At 35.2% G+C, this 22,838-nt stretch overlaps 2 protein-coding genes across 2 annotated transcripts in view; both read right to left on the reverse strand.

The window, feature by feature from the left end:
* LOC108546820 (zinc finger protein 268) overlaps positions 1-17,382 on the reverse strand; it is a 19,129-nt gene extending 1,747 nt beyond the window's left edge. The window contains exons 1-8 of the mRNA XM_017899077.1: positions 17,160-17,382; positions 16,021-16,194; positions 15,310-15,649; positions 15,033-15,213; positions 7,498-8,601; positions 6,540-6,554; positions 2,388-3,464; positions 129-133 (exon numbers count right to left, since the gene is read on the reverse strand). Of these exons, the coding sequence (XP_017754566.1) occupies positions 129-133; positions 2,388-3,464; positions 6,540-6,554; positions 7,498-8,601; positions 15,033-15,213; positions 15,310-15,649; positions 16,021-16,194; positions 17,160-17,291 (3,028 nt within the window). The 5' untranslated portion in view covers positions 17,292-17,382. The remainder of the gene's footprint in view (positions 1-128; positions 134-2,387; positions 3,465-6,539; positions 6,555-7,497; positions 8,602-15,032; positions 15,214-15,309; positions 15,650-16,020; positions 16,195-17,159) is intronic.
* Positions 10,924-12,035, reverse strand: LOC108546817 (zinc finger protein 626-like). The gene has a single exon (XM_017899075.1). It carries the CDS (start codon positions 11,971-11,973, stop codon positions 10,924-10,926), a length of 1,050 nt encoding a protein of 349 aa, XP_017754564.1. The 5' UTR covers positions 11,974-12,035.
* Positions 17,383-22,838: the final 5,456 nt, after the last annotated feature.

The following is a 22,838-nucleotide window of genomic DNA, read 5'->3' on the forward strand; positions in this document are numbered from 1 at the left end:
GTGATTCTTATTTTATTCGTCTAGATCTAACGACAACTTCGATTTTATGGGAGGAACTGGTTTTTATTAATGAACATTTAGCTCGATTTACATCTGATGGAATACACTGAATGTACATAGGAGTGTACGAAGGCTTTGAATTACTTCTTACGTTTCCTCTTCTTCCTTCTTCTTAGACTGAATTCTCTTGTATAGTTCATAATTTTTAGTTTTAAAAACTTGCCTTTATATAATATTTACAAAAATATCGTATTTCTGGAGATCTATAAAATAAAACGATGCTCGCTGTTGAAATAATAAGAATTTTTACCAGGATAAAATCTTTGTATTCTGTTATTTGTATAGATATACAGAATGTATAAATTTTCGTGGTAAATTAAAATTGTTTCTACTGTTTTGTAGTTAATAAAAGTATAATTTATATTTCATTCGATGTTTCCTCTTTCTAAACAAAATTTACATCTTCGAGAAAAAAAAAGAAGAAAAAAAAAAACATTTTCTTGATAAATACATATCATTCCAATATATGTCGATAATTAAACAAATCAGCGACAAGAGAAATTATTTTATACTTAATTATCTAATCTGTTATAATTTTTATAAATATAATATTCGTAGGATAATTTGAGACAATTGCATATACGTATATAGTTTTCGAAAATTACTATAACAAATGGAGATTAATAAAAGACTATCTTTCATTCCCTTTGTTCAAGATTGTTCTTCTTGTCTTCGATATTCATCTTACACATCTTAAGATACCCGCTCAAAAAATAAAAATATAAAAAATGAACACAAAATATGTTTATCGCGCGTATTATATAAAAAAATAATTTTATTGAAATAAGCAGATAAATTTTTAGAAGAATAAGCTTGATAATAAGCTTATTTGCAGATGTGCGTTATGAACTTTGACTATGTGTATGTACATGGAAAGTTATACGAATGTATTAAAGATTCTGTAGCTAACAGAAGTATACTTCGGTAGTATACTTCGATCTTACAACATAATTCCTAAAATTATGTTAGTAAAATATACAATCTTTGAATCATATAATTAATGTCTCTGGATTTTTATAAATTGACCGTAAATTCATATTAACTTCGAGTCTATACAAACGTAATTAGTTATTAAATATAAATCGATCTTCAATATTATTTCAGTAAGTGATTTACAAGTAATCAATTACTAGAATGGATGCTATTATGCTATTATACTGTAACTTTCATTTCACCTCTTTAATATTCTAACTATTAGAGTGTAAATCGTTCTCTTTTTCTTATCATATTACTGATCGTATATTTATTTCAGTTTATTATAGTCTGTTTTTAAGTTAGGCCATGAACTGTGATGATATTAAATAAGAATATAAAAATGTGTGAGTGCAGATCATTTTATCACTGTGAAAATTAATCTTTTTATGATCTCTTGATTGTTATGGCACCTTTCAAATTGTAGAATTTTAAAATACTATTATTATTCATTGCCTGAATTATTTCTCTTGTTAGTAAAAATAATTTCAGGTTTATTTGAATTGCTTAAATATTGCTAAATCAGAAACAATCTTGTTACAAGACTGTCTGATATTTTATTGCAGTCAATTCCTAACTTAACTTGCCCTCATTGCGATGGTGTTTAAAGTAACTTATCAACTATTTCAACTTTCCTTTGTAGTACAACTGATTCATATTTAGCGTATCTAATATTTGCACTTAAGTTTTTGTTGAATGAGCGAACATTATACCTAGCGTGAATTCTTTTCGTGAAAATTACGATTTGAAAAATACAGGGTAAACCTAAGTAAAAAATTGCAATTAAAAAGATTTGTTATTACATCACGTTCACTACCATATTGAAGTTTTCTATGAGATAATGCAGTTATTTAAGAGATTCGACAGTCTATTAACATGATAACAGGTTTCATTACTGTTCTTTCTAAATTTTTAGGATACAAAGTTTGATAAATTAAATTAAGCATGTTAAATCCAGTTACACATGAAGACAAGATATTAAAAATATCTTAATAATAAATATTGAAATAGATATGCATTAGTATTTTTAATTACTTTTAGCAATAATCCTAGAATAATTTTCATGTTTAACTCAAGCCTAAAAATCATTATCAATAAAAAAGACAAATATTCAGTGAATCTCTTAGTGCAATAGAACATCCTGCAAAAATTTCGCCATGGTAGTCAATATATCAAAATCTCTTAATACCTAACACGGAAAATTCAAACAGCTTTCTCGAACCAAATGCCTTTACCTTTACTACTACCAACACTAGACGTCTAAGAGATCGATACACGCATTCCTCTCATACTTGTAATATAATATCTTTCAATAATCTTACACACACACTTAATAGTTCGTGCTTTCGGTTCACTTTCTTTCATTATGCGATTTCATATGTGAGTTCAAAGAACCCTGTTGCGTGAACCTTTTCTGGCACACCTTACACTCATACGGTCTTTCACCCGTGTGCGTTCTCAAGTGTACAATCAAATATTTCCGGACGCTAAAGGCTTTGCCACATACTTCACAGACGTGCGGTTTCTCACCTGAATGTATACGCATATGTATTTGCAGGTAAGCTTTACTAGAGACTGATTTCCCGCAAATTTCACAGGTGATTAAGTTCTCGCCGGTGTGTATCTTAAGATGCACTTTCAGAGCTGCTTTCCAGTAGCTCTCGAAGTTGCAGATATTGCACTTATGTTTCTCCCTCTCACCATGAGACTTCATGTGCGTGTTCAGATAAGCAGCACTCGCATAAGGGGTATTGCACACTTTGCAGACAAACGGTTTCTGCCCTGTATGGGTGAGCAAGTGTCTCTCAAGGGTCTGATTCGTGTAGAAGCCTTTGCCACAGATCTCGCAGTGGGTCACGTATTCTTCGTTGTGTTTCTTCTTGTGCAGACGCAAATCGTAGCCAGACACCTTTGAGATACCGCAGATATCACAAGTGAAACGCTTGTTGTGCTGTTTCAAGTGCGTCTTCAGGAACTCCTCCGTTTTGAAGCATTTATTGCAGAGCACGCACTGAAACGGCTTCTCCTTTTGATGCACTTTGATCATGTGCTTCTTCAGCTTCTCCTCATCCGTGAACGTTTTGTCACATTCCACGCAACGACCACTCATCTCCTCGTTGTTCCTCTCGTGGTCCTGCCTGTGCTTCAGAAACTGAAGCTTCTTCCGCATCCTCTTGCTGCAGATATCGCACTCATAGATCACCAAACATTTCCTGTGAAAATCTTTGTTAATGTCCTCTACCTGCTCCTCCTGTTCTTCGATCAGCTTCACTTCTGTCTCATCGGTATACTCTAACGTTTCGGTCACTATTTCCTGATGGCTGATCTGTTCGAACTCTTCGGTCGTGCAAATGTCATTTTGGTACTTGACCAGTTCCATATCCTCCAGCGTATCTATCGGTTCTATTTTCGTTTCCTCGTACTCCAGGCACCTGCAATGCACAAGACTCGTCAACGTATGAAAAACAATAGGATGCATGTTTTAAGAAGGTTATAAGCGTATTCTTGGGTAAGGCGAATTTTCTTCCGTTTAGATAAGAGCTGGTCTCGGTTTTTCTTCTGCTCTCGATGACTTAATATCGATTATGAAATAACACGCTGTGAAGAAAAAATCGAAACTCGTGGGGAGCCTTTTGCAGTATCTATGTAGAGTACATTTGTCATGTGTGAATACGAATGGTCGAGTATCGGAGATTGATACGTTAACTAATTAAATGTAATTTTTAAAAATATAGCTACGATCCTTTGACGTCGTTCCTTTCTCAAAGAAATATCGATATGAATATGTTTTCGAAGTATTCGTTACCTTTTTAACAAAATCGTTTTCAGAACTCTCGTATAATCTGTTAGGGAATTTTTCGAATTTAATATTAGTTGGATTTTTACATCCGAGATTAACTTCGAATTTATTCAGTATCAAATTTGCACGTATTCTTCTATTTCCATTTATATGAAGCCAATATCGTTGAAATTATATTTTTTGAGATTTCAATTTATATTTTCATGTTTCCTTAATGTCTTTTTCTTAGCAATAAACTTAAAATCGTTCGCTACTTTAATATTTGTTTCTCTTTTTTAAAATATATTTTTTCGCTCAAAAATACATTACTCACTTACCGGTATAGTTGTTTTGTACGCAACCATTCGAAGTAAACTATTCTTAATTCCCATTTTGTAATTAATCCGGATCAAATTGTTCAACTTTTATTAAAACGAATTTTCATATTCTCAAATCCTTACTAAGGCATTAAAATATTACAGGCAACAGGGCAGTTTATGTTCATGTACTAGTTTTATTGCACTATAATTGCGTATACTTATTAATTTCATTACATTATTTACAGTATACGCAATTCACCCATTACAGATCAACGTAACACACCATCACGCCATAACAGAAATTACAATTAGTGCGATTAAAGCAGTCATGAAAGAATCGAACAATTCCTGCAGTATAAAAGAAAAAAAAAAAAAGAAAAAATATTTTCCAACACTCTCAAGTTTCAACTCTGTGTTGTTCATTTCTATTTGTAATCTGTACAAATAGTAGCAGCATAAAACAGTTTCCACAAGCCATTAGCTACATCGTACAGCAACGACAAAAATCAAATTCTTATTAATGTTCTATAATCTTCCAACATTTAAGTCGAACATATATGTGCCTTTCTCTTTTTAACGTAACATTTCGCAATTTCTGTTCAACCAGAATCAATAACGTTAAGCCTACCAATTAAGATAAAGCGTTCTTCGCGTCCACGCAAATGGAGGCTCAGGATGGCTCGTTGCCTGAAATGTTTCTCGCTGATTTTAAGTTTATAAGGTCTTTCATCGGTGTGGGTTCTTCGATGTTTGATCAAACACTCCCTCGAGCTAGATACGTGGTCGCGAAACTCGCATATCTCCGGCTTCTCGCCAATTCTAATATGCATCTTGGTATACAGTCTCACGATCAATTTACCATACACCTCGCGAGCCACCTGACTTTCTCCAGAATGTGTCCACAAATGTTGCTCATAATAGTAATTATAGAAAGTCTCGAATCCGCAGATTTCGCATCTGTACTTTCTTCCGCTTTCAGGCTGACTGCGAATCTTCATCCTCAAATAGACTCTATTCGGCTTGGCTGGTATCGTCTTCACGCTTTTCGGTCTGCAAAAAGACAATACAGCGTGAGCAGCCTTATAATCGGACGCTTGCACGCACAGAACGAGAGAACATTACTAAGGGAGTTAATGCAGTTCGAAGAAACCTCGAGTCATGGGGTAAGAAAGATGTCTAAAAGCATGGGACACCTCTGACCTGTTTCTTGGACACGTTGCACAAAATTGCACACAGCCATTAACATGCGAAACAACGTAATTTATAATCTCGAGGCCTTTGTGTATGTAATATCCACGTCTCCGTTTACACCGTTAGGAATTTTCGTTTATCGGAAACGATGAGTAACGACATACGGTGGGAATAAAAGTATCGAGTATTTGCTGTCTAAATATCGCTGATAATTCGCGTTAAGATACCGAACGATGTTTAATGTGTGTAAATATAAAACAAAATGTTTACTGTATTGTTTATTCTTATGAATTTGCTTACAAAAGGAGACTATTGTTCTATCTGTTTCGGATAATAAAGAATAATTCGATATCTCGTAGAAATTATTAGAAATAGTTTATAGCGGTCCCATGCACTCATACGATTCACGCAGATTCTGGTTTATATACAGAGCCTATTGCGATTTCTCAACGAATTATAGTGTTATAAGCTTTAAAGGCATTTTATCTTTCTCACTCATTCTCTCTCTCTCTCTCTCTCTCTCTTTCTCTCTTTCGGTAGAAACATAAATCTTGTAACTTACGAATATTCTAACTGTCGTAAATAATACTATCTACATTTAATGATTCACTAAAGCGACATATCACACTACGATTACTAGCTACAACAGTAGGTAAAAAAAAAGAACTATTTTTCCCCTCGCTTTGCGTCAAGTACAACATGAAAAAGCCACACCATAAATAAGACATTCGTTAAAGTATCTGACGCAATTATAGTTGTATTATAAATTAAGAAAAGTGCAATGTCATGAATTAGAATAACGTTTAACTAGAAAACATGATTTCTTAACGTAACTACTGTGTATCATATATGTGTGTATATATACCATAATTGTTTCGTACACTTAACGGAAAAGGGCGTTATCACAAATTGAAGTACTGGTTCTCACGTAATCCTACTCGTTTACAATAGGGTGATTTGTGTGATTGTTTTCACGCTTAATTTATTTGCACTCGTTAAAGCGTTGTTGTAACTACCATCGATTAAGACTTTTCTACGTATTGAATCGGTAATTTATACCACGTGTCTGATAATTCCGTAGTTTGCGGTATCGTAACTCGTTAATTCGGATATCTTAAATGCATATTCTCCCTCTCTTTCTGCGGAAAGATGCACCGCGTAACAACTAAGGCACTATATCATATATCTATCGATCACTAATTTAAAGCACCTTTCGCAAAAAGTTAATAGCTCTATATATAATATTCACGACGAAGTGGTAAATCACATGTGCGTATAAAAGAAAGTTGAGTATTTGAGGAATATAATGTAAAAAATCCTTCGTAGCGTGGACGGCTGTGTTTTGTAAAGTTACACATAAAAAATTTCCTTCGACGCTAACGCGAGAATATAGTATAAAATACAAGATTTCACATACGATATGAACCATTTTATACACTCATGATTTTTGTATTCTATATACGTATGATTGACAACTGTCGTATTAAAGTTACAGGGGAAAAATGTGACGGTTAATTCACAATTAACCTTATTTAAAACGTTAATGAAATGGAATTCTCGTTAGAATGTACATATGATCTCTATTACGCTTTACATTCGTATATGATCGTTGTATAAAATAGTTAAATGCAAATGCAAAGAAAAAACCGCTTGAAAATATGAAAATATTTTTGAGTCGAGTTACTAAAGTAGATTTTAGTATTTTTATCGTGTCAGTGAGAAACTCGGACAGCATATCGTTTCATTCTGTCTTATCCAAAGACAACGCGAAGCATCGTTACGATTCGTTCGCGAGATTTTCAATTTCGTATCGAGCTATAGTCCAATTCATTTACATGGATATCGAAATTACGAACAACGATTCAGCATGGAGCTGTGTCTACAGAATAAATGATTAAAATACTAATTTTAAATATTTCTTTGAACATTTGGATTGTTCCTGCACGATTTCGTCATCGTATAAAAATAAATGACCATTCGAATTACAGTCTAAACATTTACGCTTCTCGATAACAAACAACACAAATATTCCATTCTATCTAGACATAAGTGATTTCCTCCTTCCTTAAGAGAAAACAACTCTTCCACAAGGCCTGAATCGTTTTAGAATAGCTTATTCGATGGGCGCACGAGTAACCCTAACTGGGCAAGAGTATAGTTATCGTATCGAGAGACTGTTCTTGGTGCTGGACCTCCTGTTCCTGCTGCAACTGCTGTTGCTGCTGTTGCTCTTGCTGCTGACGCGCGCTCTGCTTAGCGTGCGTCTTGAGGTGCGAGTTCAGCATGGTTTTCGAGGCAAAAGATTTATGGCAGCACGTGCAGGGATACGGTCGATCGCCGGTGTGGCCTCTGAGGTGCACCACCAGAGTGGTTCGCTGGGTAAACCGTTTCTCGCAATGAGTGCACTTATGCGGTCTTTCTCCCGTGTGCGTGCGTCGATGCACGCTTAGATAGTTCTGCGAGATAAATCCTTTACCGCAGAGATCGCAGACGTGTGGTTTCTCTCCTGTATGCTTACGCAAATGTACAGTCAAATAGGTCTTACTGGACACAGCCTTGCCGCAAACTGGGCAAATATATTCGTTCTGAGTTCCCGCGTTACCGTGCGTCTTCATGTGGACCAGCAGCACCTGCTTCCTGGAGAAGCGTTTATTACAGAGCTCGCAGTGATGCTTTCTCTGAGGAGGCACGTAGTCAGGCTGATGAAGCTTGGCGTGCAACCTCAATCCTTGACGATAACGAAACGGGGCGCTACAGATCTCGCATTGAAAAGGTTTCTCGAGCGAATGCATGGACTGATGCTCCTCGTAGCTAGTGGAAGAAACGAAACCCGCACCGCAGATCTCGCACTCGTACTTGATATTGTGCCGCTTCTCATGAGCTATCAGGCTCTCCCGATGATCGGTAATATAGCCACACGTCTCGCAAGCGTAACTTTCGTTCGCCTCGTGCTCTAATTGGTGATCCTTCAACGCGGATACCGTAGCGAAACTGCAGCCACAGTGCTCACAGACAAGCTGGTCGTCTTGTAATTGTACCTCGTCCTGTTCGTGCATTTTTAAGTGCAGAGCGAGAGCGTGATCGGAAACGAAACCATCTCCGGAGAGGTTGCACTGCACGATACCATCGGAGATGATTATGTCTGCGTTTTCCATCTTCGGTACGTGCAACCGATTCGTGATCAGCAGCTGCTCTGTATCTTCCTGATCGAATATCTCATCATTCGGGCCGCAGTCTTGCTGATCCTGAGGTAGCATCTCAAGCTTTGACACAAAATATCTGGAAAGAAGAGAGACACAAAACGTAGGTCAATCAACGTATTATTTTTATTCGATCGATATACTGTACTCTTTCCTTTTAGGGGGCTTAGTGTCTTTTTTCTTTTATATTTTTTTGTCAGATTATTCGGGGAAAAGTAATTAAATATCCATGATTATATTTTCAGGGTTAAATACTTCATAAAGTGCCTCGGTGCTTTCCAGTATTTTCTTTATCGTGTTTTTATATTTTAAACTTCCTTGCTGCTTGTTCTGAATTCTACTATCTATAGATGCATTTATTTTAAAACGAACAGTTACGTTTAATTTCGGAATATATCACTCGGTGATATCGTAATATACGTCCGAAATGTCAACGCTCGATTTTCTGTACCGAAAACGAGTTTCGCGATATAGCTTCCATTTTCTTTTTATCACGCTCAATCTTTTAAATTTTCAAATCATGTAAATAAGAAAAAAAAATGTCAACAAATTTTACAGCAATATCCGTAAAGCAGTATGTGTAATAATTGCAAGAGAAAAATAATTAACATATATTGTATTGTATTTTTGTCATAATAAAAACACCGTCAAATAAATTATACAATCTATAATTGTGTTATAATAAGATTATATTTTCTGACGCAAATCTCTGCCGTACACTTACCACATGTTGTACTGTTTTATCGACGACCCAATCACGTGATACGAGCCGCCATCTTGGATTTACACTCGACTTTATAACTGAATGTAGGTCGTATTAAATTTTAATAATATCTGTTATTACTAAGAAACGTAAAGTTAAAGAAAAGGAAAAGAAATCTTGCAACTCGATAACTTAGATCGCATAGTTTTGTGTCGAATATCAAGACTTAATTAAAAAGAAAAAAAATCCTGCACAGAAAAATTCCGGTTTTTACCTTAATTATTAAGTATCATAGTTATACGGCAAAACGATTATTTAGCGCTATTAACCATTCGAATTTTTGTTTCTGCGAAACCTTTTAAACCCGACGATAAAAACCAGAATTTGTCATTAATATTTATATGAACACCATAACTTTATATTTTAGTATAATTAAATGTAAATTATGAATAAAAAGAAATGCTATCCCAAAATGGTTGTACGACTTTCTAATAACATTGAAAACTTTAATTAGACGAAAGGTTACATTCAAGAGTGATAAAATTTTCAGAAATCTTTTAGCAACGATTACGTCCAACGATTAATTACAACTATGTTGTTAAGAATATCAATAGCAGAGATCTTATCTTTACCAGGTTACATAGAAATATTTAAGCGTCTTCATACTTACGTTTTACGATACTCATAATTATGTAGTGACCCTGTACTTACATTAATTAGAGGCACATGAATTCATTGTTAATGTTGAAATGTAGACTATATCACTTCTATCTACCGCTTTAACAAAAAAATACTTAAAATAATCGTATACCTCGTACATTAACCGTATACTAATGCTTTTCTATCTATTATAACGAGACTTTAACATCAAATAACTTTCAACGCTTTATACGCATTTACTTAATACAATTAGCCTTCCTATGTAAAATGTCTTTTTCCATTTTATCGATTAAAATTTTCCAAAAATTCTATCTTTTAGGCACATTAAAAAGTTAGTTCGTTAAACAGGTACTAATTTTAGTTGAAGCAAATTTCGTGTTTGAAACCGATATTTCCGAACGAAATTGCGAGATTCTAAGAGTTGAAACGAGTAAAAGATATCCTATCACTTAAAATATTCAGAGAATATAGACGAACAAACAGTATCACAGTGACAACATGCATATTACACATAAGATTAATTAATTAATTAGCAATTTCTTTTACGTATTCCTTCTACGGATCAACAAATTCGTCTGAATCGAAAAATACGATAAATGACCATTATCGTCATAAACCTTGTAAAAACGTTTACACGTTAATTTAAACGAATTCGTGGCATAACGAAAACAAGATTACCTATCCGTAAGCGAATTTAAGGCACTTGAGGCGAGTGACTTTCTAAAAAAAAAAAAAACCATTCATGCCACGCAAAGTAAAAATATTCCGTAACAAAGATCTGCACGAAAGGGTGGAAAAGAGATTAAATTTCCTATCTAATAAATTCCTATTATCCCTATCGACTAAAAACGAATGCAAATACTGAAGTGTTTCTTGCACTATCATCACGACGGACTAAACCTTAATCAACGATAAAACGGTAACTTAAAGAAATCATGAACTTCCGTAACAGAGGCACGAATCGATGTTACCGTGCACGTTTTCAACGTACACGACAACGTTAACAAACGTTCCTCATCGTACCGGCGACGATGGAGTTCAGTGCTTTTTCATATGATTTAGCATGATCGTTCTGGTAACGAATCCTTTACCACACAAGGTGCACGTGTAAGGACGTTCTCCGGTGTGATATCGGCGATGGACGGTAAGCGTGGATGCTTGAGTAAACGACTTCCCACACATGGCACAGAGATATGGCCTTTCTCCCGTATGAATACGTTGATGCACCACGTAATACTTGCGATGTGTAAAACCTTTGCCGCAGACGTCGCACACCAACGGTCTGGATCTATGTACAGCCTTATGGGTAGTCAGGGACTCGATGCTCGCGAATTGCTTCGAGCACGAATCGCACGGATACGAGACTACCGATTTCGCGTTCGACGACGTCATGGTACCGCTAATACTGCTAGTGACCGGATCACCGGAAGACACTACGGTGTCGGTTATTCTATCGTTGCCCGTGAGGATCGGCTTGTGAGTTTTCGCGTGATGATTGTACAGATTTCGTGTCTCGAAACGCATCAAGCACCTAGGGCAGGAGTAAGGCTTCTCCTGACCGACCTCGTGCATCCTTCTGTGCCGCTCGAGGAGCGTGCGATACCGGAAACTGGCTTGGCAACGATCGCAGGCGAACGTCTTCTCAACGTTCACCGACGTCGATATCGTTGGAATCGGTGCGCAGGAGGTTGCCGGCGCAGAATGCGTCACCTCGTGCATCCTCAAGTGACTCAGAGCAAAGAAACTCCGTGAACAAATGGTACACGAGTATCTCATCGGGTTTTCTATACTGTGCTCGAATTCCGGCAGAGTCGGATGACTGGTTCTTATATGATAATTCAGTTTCAGCGCGCTTCGAAACTCGAGGCCACAGGTGGGGCACGGATGGAATTCGGTAACGATCTGCACGTGATCCAAGAGAATTTGATCGGAACAAATGGACGACAGGTGGGACGGAACGGTTTGGTACGTCGAGGACATCATCGGCGACTGATTGGAGAACATAGAGTTGTTCTGAAGCAAGGTACAAGTGACGGGTAAACCGGTATCCCCCGTCTCGGGCGATGGCGAAAGTATTTGACGTAGCATCCCCGACAATCCGCCGAACGTCTCGCTTCCTTCCCTGAAATCGACAAAACCCAAGGACAATGCAGCGGCGAATAGCACCGAACAATACACATAGGCATTGTCTTTGATTCGTTCCTGTGATCTTGCTTTCTCTCTTGCAACAGGCTGCGGTGAAAAATAGATAGGAAAGCGGAGAAAGAGAATTCACGCTGCGTGTTTTCTGCATAGTGACCGTGCAAAGTGCTTGGGCATTGTGGTTTGTTTTCCTTCTAGAGACACAGCAGTACAGAGTGCGACGAGAGCAAGTGCAAATCGAGCTTAGAGAGTTTTGTCGTCATCGTTCTCTGTCGAACATCTTCGCGATCTTCTTCGTATATATCTTCCAACAGATATATTCCTTTCGGAAGATCGCAAAGAAATCTTTGTTAATAGCTTTCACTTTACCTTTGCAGTTTATAATATACAGATGTCTTGACCTTTGAAAATTTAAACGTATTATTTCTATGTGTAAATAAGCTGTTAAATAAGAACGTTATGTTTAATAGTTTCCACTACTTTATTTATATATTAAATGAATTAGTAATGAATCTAATTAAAAACAATGAATTGGCGCGGATTAATTCTAACTTAAGCTATTTCTCTCGCCTCTCCACATCTCTAGACTCAGAATGAAGTAATTGGCATAAACCGAGAAAGAAATGAAAGATTTCTACAGCAAACCAGCAGAAGAAAAAGTTAAGCTACAAAACTTGGCAAAAAAGTTAGAAGGAAGCAAACCCTTGCTAAAAATCATTAACTTTACTAAGATACGATATAATTAGAAATCCAATTAACGTAGTATTAATTGAAAATTAGATTCTCACCTTTAAGTCGATATCCAATATCCACACGGTGTCTTCCTATCTTCTTTCACCACAAATTTCTATCGAATAAAAGGTCCATAGGTCGGAACGCACCATAATGAAATATAATAAATGCACCGTAGCGATGTTAAATGGAAACAAAAAAATGTTTCGAATCTCACAATCACTTCATTTCCAAATCTTAACTCGTAATCGTAACATACGCTGCGCAAGTATGACAATTAATGCATTCCCGTCATTTTTTCAGGTACCGATGCAAACATACTGCGCAAGAAAAAAATTCAAAATAAACTTCAAAAATTTGTTTTTCTACCGGCGCGTAAACGCAGCCTGGTTTTACGTAAGCGTTGAAAAAAAGGCGCGAAATTATTTTACAAAAACAGTTCGGTAAGATCTTTTTGCCGAACTGAAAGTAAAATAATCCGCGACAAAAGAGTACTCGCGATCGAAGTTTGTATAATCGAAGCGCAGCAAATTTTCAGCAAAAAAAAACGCGCTGAAAAGCGCGCTAAAACGATGCAAAAATCACGGATCAGACGTCACGAGTTTTCCTCGGGAATATCGCGCAAATGTAAATAAAAAGCAATAAATTTCATTAGATATAAATTACACTTATGCAGTATTAAATAAGAAATCAGAGTCTTAAAATATACAAAAACTTGATACTCGCCTTAAAAATATTGTCTGAGGTCCTCTTCGCGTTTCTCAAACGATGATTAATTCTTCGACTCTTCGTGTTGTGTCTTGATTAATTATTATTCTAGTTGCTTTATTGTCCTTCGTTTTAAATGAACTTATTTTTTCGTCATAAAACACTGGATTACTTTGAACCGACATCTAACCAGGATGCCAGCCACAAATGGTATTGATCGAAACCGAAGTCGTGGCAAGAACACCACACGGTTTATCAGCGGATTTTTTGTGCGCAGTTAACAGAACGATAGCACTTATAGACTAACCGATATGCTAAATGTAACTATGTGGTCCTGACGATAATGTAAAAGCGTAGGCATTGGAAAGCACGAAGACGACAAGAAACGGTATTTAGTTGTTTTTTTCTCTTTTTTACGAATCATTACGGCCTGGTGACACTTTGTTATGCACCAAGTGTCTATTATATCGTGACGTTAGCTTACGAAATATTAGTTTGTGATTTTTGGTCGGCCTATTGTCGGCTGTGTGCGGCATTTTGTGCCTTCACGTAAGCGTGGGATATTGATACTGACAACATGTAAACATCTGGTTCTCAATTGAACAGAGGGATTAAATACCTGCTGTTACGCGTTAAGTGCTGTACAACAACCGATTCGCTTACATACACACGTTAAAAGACAGGTCATAGAGGTGTTAATGGACTATACACGTAATTAGTAGAATCCCTCTGTTCATTTATTGTACATGTATCAATAATAACTAGAATAGAGTTCATTTAAATAGAAGAATTGAATTATAATCAATACATTCAATCAGTATGTACAGTATAAAGTCTCAACTGTCGTTGAAGTCATTCCTATTGAAATGAACTCTAAATACATGCTATCACATGTAAGAATATTCAGGTATTTTGCAATCTGTTTCGTAAATTAAATATACTTTTCAGAACAATTGATATTTTATTGAAATAATAAATATATTTTATATACGATCAAGCAATTTCATGAAAATGAAGTATAATATAAATTTCAGAAATAAATAAGAAAACAGATATCAAATTGCAAAATACAGAGAGCCAAAGATGGTTGTGGGGTGTGTGTTAACTTACCTTAACATCCCATTGCACCTTATTCGTTTCAATTAGGTGGCTAACTCGTGTAATTTATCTTACAACAAGAAATTTGGATTATGTGCACAACTAATTATCGTAATTATTACAAAAAAAGAAGAAAGAAGTGTAAGTAAATGTATTATTGCTTCGAATATTATATTTACTGCAAAGTGAATGGTTCAAAAATAGTGAATGTTTTTTAAATAGTGATATAAAACTTAAAAAAAGAAAAAAAGAAAAAAATGAAATTATATAGAATATCATAAATATAGATGCAGAATATTTTTGACAAAATTATTATACCAAGATAAATAATTTACTGTAAATTATACAAATCATATGTTTGTACGAAAATAAAAATGTCATTGAAATGTTTGTGTAGGTGTTTGTGATCTCCACAACAAAATGGCACCTTTGGCCCTTAAAATATGAAATATGGATAAAAGACTCACCCAGATTTGGGATCCCCATCAGCTGGCTGTGGCATTGGCATCTCAGGTATATCTGAGATTTTCTGTTGTTGTAATCCTGAAGGACCTGCTTCATCGCATGCCAGGGAAACATTTACAAAAGTTGTAGGCTCTATAGTTCTATTGCTGGGATCTTCTTCGCTTTCTTCTTTTACAGGTAGGCCTGACAAAAACAAGAAATACGTATAAGCGTGTCTTTATTTTTTTAACATAAAACCTCAAAATTAAAAAGAAAAGAATTTTGTGTTATATAGCCTACCTTCATCTCCATCACACTCTTCATCAGAGTTTTCTTCATCTTCGCTACTTTCCTCTTCTTCTTCTTGTTGCGTAGAACTTGTTTGATTTTGCGGTATTTGGTTATGTGTCGTTTGTGAACTTGGACCAGGCACTGCCTGAACGGTTTGTACAGAATTACCGCTTGTGTCCATAGGAACTGAGGTGATTTGTTGTTGATTAGCACTGGATATTATCATGGGAATACCCAAACCCATGTTGTCCATCATACCCATCCCCATATTGTTCTGATGTTCTCCTACTTGCTGCATCACATTGCCATCTAACCTGTTCTCTGTATTCTGTTCTTGTTTCATTACACTCTGAAATTAAATGTGAACAATGAATTTATTTATTATTTTCAAATATTTTATATGACTGAATAAAAATATCTTTCATCTTTTATAACAGGCAACTCGATATAACCTTCAAACAAATCAATCCATTAAAATCTATAAAAATACAAACATATCTTTCTAAAAAGTATAAAAATAAATGACAAATACAATTTAGTAAATCAAACAATTAAAAAACTTACAAAAGTATAAAATTTTAAATAATGTTATCAGTAACAGTACGGTAACTAGGGTAAACATGCAATCGAATGTCAAAAAATAAAAGAATATCTCAACGTTCAGATTTTGTCACACACTGACTGTAATAACAAATAAATGTTTAATGAAAAGAAAATTACCGGATTGAGAACATTGGTAACATATCCCTGTTTGTCTTCTAAACTGACTTCTCCTAGCCATTGTAGAAGTTGTTTCTCCGCGTTTACAGTTGTATTCCAAAATTGATAAAATAATTCTACTTTATACACACAATCGTCGCATATTTTTTTGGGTAACTTATCTTCTCTTGTAACCTGCAATCATACATAAAAGAATATTAATTATAAATGTTCTATTTACGCAAGAAAACTATGTTTCTGCAAAATAGGACACTTTTTCAATGAAACGCGGTATCTGATGAATGATATAAATTAATAATTACAGTAAAAATAAATGAAAAATTTTGAACATGTATAAGAAAATTAAATTTATAAGACATTTATCAAAATTTAAATTTATAAAAGGGATCAAAATAAAAGATGTACTTTATACTCATTCATTTGTATGTTATATAGAACAATTATCATAACAAAATGTTCTATAAAATTATGTATATTAGCTATTTATTATTATTCAGAAAGTAGTTAATTAAAAATTTATAAATAGATATCTGCATTTCCAAATTGTAAATATAAGAATTAAACTAAGCGAATTTTTTATAAAAGGAATTTCAAAATACATCACAACGTTGAAAATACTTATCAATGAAACTAGTCTAAAATGTATAAATAATCAATTATAGGAATTTTATAATAGGTACAATGGTGTCGGAAACAAGATGTCGAAAAGGAAGATTATTCAATTCTAGTTGGCGTAAATAGAAAAGTATTATTACGATTTGCTATTCACGAATAAAAATATCAAAGGGCTGCTACTCAGATGATGTTGAAAAAATTTGGGTAGATCCGCAATACGTTAAGGTAGGGAAAAAAGCGCGGCAAAATTCTATTGAATAATTCGTGGCGTCGTAAACGAGTTAGAGAGATTGGAGAGAAAAGGAAAGATAAACAGTACAGCACTAGCATACAGCTATCTGGATACCGCTACTCTGGAGTTGTTTGTAATTTCTTGTCTACAGGGCGATCTCTGAAATAATCGAGAGCAAATGCATCTACTGGGAGATCGAAAAGTCGTGGACGAACGAGGAAACGCGTTGTAGCTATGAAAATGCACAAAATGGCGGATCGCCATTGTCGAAGCGATGGCGTAGTTGGCTTACCTTGACCGGTAGGCAGGCGGCGATCTTGAGAAATATCTGCCGTACGTCTCCCTCACCCTCGAAAATTGGCACCGAAACACGGTCCTTCACAAGACATAATCGACACAGGTCCAGATAATCGAGGGAGGACATTTTACTGTGTAAAACGCCAGCGCGAGACACAAAACCGCGCCCGTAGACGCGAACGCTGTTTCAATCCAAGCCGGAGAAGACCCCGCGTTCTTCGGTACGCGTCGTTTGCTCACAACACTTCGGCTGACTTCGTCGGCGCTCGGCTACCTTCGTGTATTTTCGGGCAACTTCGCAAATGCTCGGTAAGACGATTGCGTATCGATCACGTCGCGTTCAAAGCCAACAGCTTTTACACACGACAGTTTCGAACATTGCGGAGACTCCTTTCTTCCAATTTCATCGTCATTTAATATGGATGGACTGACACTATCATCGTGAAATCATTGCCACACGAGAGAAACCGAAACCTCAACGGTACTGATTATGTTATTTAGTTGATTTTTTATTTGTTAATATGATTTAAGCTGTACTTGAATTAAATCGCAACATGGCTACAATTTCTGTCGATCTTATGTTCCATTTTAAATAATGAAAATATATGTAATAATGTAGGGTATCATGTTGGACTTGCCTTTGATATGTACTGATTGATCGTCCAGGTGTTTAAGAGGTCGGCCAAGTTAATGCAAACCTATCAAATTTTCATGCACAATTACTCCCACTTCCACGCGCGGATACAATCACGCATGATCAAACAGACAGGGCACGCTTGTCGATGAACAATAAGAATAAATCAGAGCTCAGCAAAGACCGTATTGAAACTGTTATATCAAAGGTATACTGAACAGTTATAATGAAACTAGAACTTTATGTTGTTTATCTCCTTTCAGAAATTAAATTCATATATTTCATATTTTTCCGGTTTGCAAGTTTCTTTTTTTGCGTTTTTGAGCATCCGGCAATAGTCACGTGACTCGTTCGTAAATATTAGGAATATTTTTTAATCGTTTCGTTAACGATCTTATATAAAATTGAGTTATTTTTAAAATACGATATAAGAAATGAATTTATGCAGGAAAGTACTAAAAACTTTTCAACATTAATCGTATATAACGAATTCGCTATTACATTCGTCATTGCTAACAAAAAATGCATTAGATCTATGGATATGATTGCAGGAGCGTAATAAAGTAGGTTCAAGTTAATAAATTAGTAAATATAAAATGAATTATTGATAACATTGAATAATAATTACTATAAATATTTAAAACATGTCGTAATTCAATATTTTACAGAAGCATGGAATAGAATTTTTAAAATATTTATCCTCTATGAAATCTCTGTTGTGTTTGAAAAATATAAAAAGAATTTGAGTTTGATGTACAAATTTCAGCTCTGTGGCTGAACTAATTCAGCTCTGAGGTAATCGACAGGAATTTTTAATATCGCACTAAATAAAAGAGACATAGCCACGTAAAAAGTAACATGGACAGCACAGTGCTGCCACGTTTCTACGTCGTTGAAACTGCGTAACTTACCCTCATGTCGTTAAAGATATCAATGACCGGCCTCTTCTTTTCTATTGGCTGTATGAACTTTGTTGGATATGACAACCTGATTTAAACTGCAGCTTACACTACTTTTCAAACTTTTTATGGCATTCAACGCGTTTCTGCGATAGAATATCTTTATAATCTGTGCAAGAGCTTTTTGTATTGCCAAAACATTTTTATTTCTATTTCAATCAAATCAAAAACGTACTTTTCATTATTTCTCTAATTAAGTATCATGGAGTTATTAAAAAGTTATTAAAAAATTAATTAACGAAATTCCGATAGAACAATTTTTGTCAGCCTCGTGTCTCTCGGTTTTGGTTTTATTATTCGTTAGGTATATTTGGATAAAAATAACGGTATACACTTTAGATAAAAAAAACTGCTTTATTGTGGCAGAGCACATGTATTATCATATACCAGCATATAATTAGGAAGTCCATAGTAATTTACAAATTACGATCCACTTAAACGTCGGTACACGTGGCGGTGTATGCAGGCAGATTTGGGAACCGATTTCGATCACACGCATGCTGTTATCGTGTTTATTTTCTTCTTATCGTCTCTTCGATCGTTCAGCTTTTATTATTTCGTTTAACATTAATTTTTCTTTCGATACTTTTTTTTTTTGGATGGGGAAGGGAAGGAGGGGGACCTTCTAAAGATCCTTGCAACGACGGTGCATTATTTATAATACATGAAAACGAGGGATATGTGGTCTTCTTCCGTTCGATTTTCGAGAAAATTGTACCCGTACAAGCCATTAGGATTTCTATTCCCGTATTCTCTCTTTTTCTTTCAATGAGGACCTTGTTTCGCATCTTACAAGTAATCGTGATTATCGCAAGTGACAGTACTCCCAGGCATTTTTCTCCTTTTCTTTTTTTTTCTGCTTTTCCATTTTTTTTTTTTTTTTTTTTTTGGTTTTTCAATAAACAGGTTCTCGTTTTTTGTTTCATTAATTTTAAGAAAGAATGAAAACGGAAGTAAAAGCCTTGCGTATCTGCATAATAAGATATTTCCTCGGAACACGATTCGATCTGAGAAAGCTTTCGTCAATCCTCCTGTTATTATGTACATCTTAAAGAGTCTTGAATTTGAATTTATTTAAATTTCTTATTGATTTCCTTAATAGATGGCATTTCATTCTCTTTCTTTTTTTTTTTTCTCCTTTCTTCTTTTCGAGTTGTCAACGATTCTAATATAACTTTTCATTCGTTATGTATATATACAATACAGAGCACGATTAAATTTGTAGAGAAAGGAACTAACCTTCGAATTCAATTACAAAGGGCACAGGTGAAATGAACATTCTTAATACGATATCAAACTATTTTGCGAATAGATAGACGCATCTAAATATTAGATATGAAATCTGTTACTATAGTTTCCTTGGTGAAACGGTTACAAAAACGAATAAAGTCGTAGTCGAAAGTTTAATAGGAGGACTAATTATTAAAAGAACCTCGAAAATGCAACACGCCAGATTTTGTTTGTTTCTTTTCGCTCTCGCGACTTTGACTTTTTAAGTTCTTTCACTCTTGCTTTCTTCTTTTTCTCTCTGTTTTGCTCGATTCTTAATTCTTTCGCAGCTTATAATCCGCGTCGTCGATGAAACCGCGATAAAACAGTATTATTTCGATGCTCATATATAGTTAATTAATTAGTTGTTAATTAATTTGTTAAATTCGTAACTATTTTACTTACACTTTATGCTATAACAATAATAGCAAAATTGCGTGAATGTGTGTCTAAATTTTCTCGTTTAATCTCATATCTCTCCGAGTTGTCGTAATGTAAATTTACAGCTATTACAAATATTATTGTTTATATTCGTGTAAGGTAACATTAATGGTAATCATCGTGTTCTTTATCTACTAATACAAAGTTAAAAATGCGGGAAGTTGAAATTTCGCGGTAACGCCGCAGAATATATTCGTGTATATTATACGTACATGCATGTTGAAGTTCGAATTTCTCGCTCGTACAAATTGAAATTGACGGAACGTGTCGCTGATAGTCGCAATCATAAACGACGAATCGAAAAATTATAACGCTTCTTCCACCCACGAAATATCTGCACGGAGACTACAAAAATTAAGCCTGTTCTTTATTCCTATTATCAATTGAATGAATTTTATCGCGACCAACAAAATGAGTCATCGGTATATCAAGTAACACGTTCTCTTAATTTCAATTTTCTATCTTCAAATTTCAAAGTCCAATTAGCGGTTTGTTGAATTTCTAAGCCAATTACGTATTCAACACGTTAATTCAACCGATCGAATCGTCGAATGTGGGAAACAAGCGGAATGAAAATTCTTGCGCACTCCTCGCCTTTATCACAATGGTGTCCGGTTTATCGATACCTTTCTAAATCTTTTAAGTACTATGATTTACCTCTTAATTTGTTTCTTTATTTACCTCTTATAATTTCATCTCTTACTGAATATTCGATATAGAATAACTCGAGTTTCTTGGAATTTTCGATCGATTTTTCTTCGATTCGACTCTACGTTACGTCTAAAGAGGTATAAATGATAAGTACCCTCGTGAACCTTTGAGCCTTTTCGTATCGAGAGACGTCAGACACCACGTGCAAAAATTTCTCACCCGCTTTTCTCTTGATCAGGGATCAGAACGACTGATGCTTCTTTTTTTTTTCTTTAAACTTCGCTTCTCTTTTTTTTCTTCGTTTTCTCATTTTTTTTTCATTTTTGTCGCCGTTAAACCTTAACGTCGTCTCGCTTATCCAGCAATACTGGGACTAATTAAGCTAGCGTTGGTCGAAGATCGTTGACAATTTATATGCATATTTAATACATTTCACACCATATCGATATAAGACCTCGTTTTAACAAGCTAAAATGATCAAACATCGATGGGAGAAGGATGGTAGGAAAACGCAATCTTCTATCGCGATCTGAACGAAGCATATGTCTGACTTTGAACGGTATAATCTCCTTCGCACCTGCTACGCGTCTCTTCGAGTTTCGATCACACCTTGACGATCCATAGTATGAGCTATCGCTTGGAATACCTTAACTCGTTATATCTTTAAATTATTTTAAGTTACCTTTTAAATTATTCGTTTGTATGATTTCCCTTGTACAAGGGGCAGGAGTCTATCGTATGCAAGACTTTGTTTACATTAGTAAAATTTCATCGGTTTGCAGTTACTCGCATCCGTTAGTTATCAGGGATGAAAAAGTATTCTCGCGATTCGGATGTGAAATCAAAGTTGCGAATGCATGAATTGGTAGTTAACTGTTCGCGTGGCAACCGGTGATCGATAAAAAAAAGAACGTTCGACGATGAACGCAAGCCTTCATGGTGAGTTTTAATCGTCGGTGAAATTCTGTTCGTTTTTACGGCCATTTGTACTGCGGTAATCTTGAAAATTGTATATCGTACGCGTTATCGTGTTTTGAATTAATTAGAATCGAAGAGTTTGCAGCAAGATCGTGATGTTCGCGATGGAGTTGCTAAAAAGTGAGAAATAAAGACAGTTAATGATGTATATCGTTAATGCAACATCGTCGTCTTATTAAAATAGTCTAAGAAAAGGTTTTATATAATATCCTCGTTCTCGTTATCCTCTATGAACAATACGATGAATTTTACATATAAAAGGAAAATAAACTCTTCAAGCGTCTCGAAGGCTTAAAAGGTGGCAAATCAATGCTATTAAAGGTCACGTGTTACAGACTATGGTGTATTCATGAAACTTCGTTAATGAAAACTATCTATAACTCGTTATTCATCGATCACGAAATACATTCTTTACTTGTTCTTTAGTAATACAATTTACCAAAGTAATACAAGGATTCGAACATGCATAAGAAAACGATGGCACTTTAATATAATTCGTGACATTATTTTGAGCTTGCATCTTGTGGGAACATTTTAGATTGATTTTTTTTTTTTTTCACTCGTTTCTCGTTTCTCATGTTCATTTTCTCGTTGATTACGCCAGTCCATGCTCTCTAATAAGCCACTCAAAGTCGATCGTTTAATGTAAACAAGCTCTTTTCATACTTGCCTGTCTTTCATCGATATCTGTTCAATTATTTTTTTAACGCTTGCGCCATTTTATTGTTATTTTTGAATCCGA

Source organism: Eufriesea mexicana, unplaced genomic scaffold (assembly GCF_001483705.2).
Source record: "Eufriesea mexicana isolate 0111107269 unplaced genomic scaffold, ASM148370v2 scaffold794, whole genome shotgun sequence".
In the NCBI taxonomy this organism is placed as follows: Eukaryota; Metazoa; Arthropoda; class Insecta; order Hymenoptera; family Apidae; genus Eufriesea; species Eufriesea mexicana.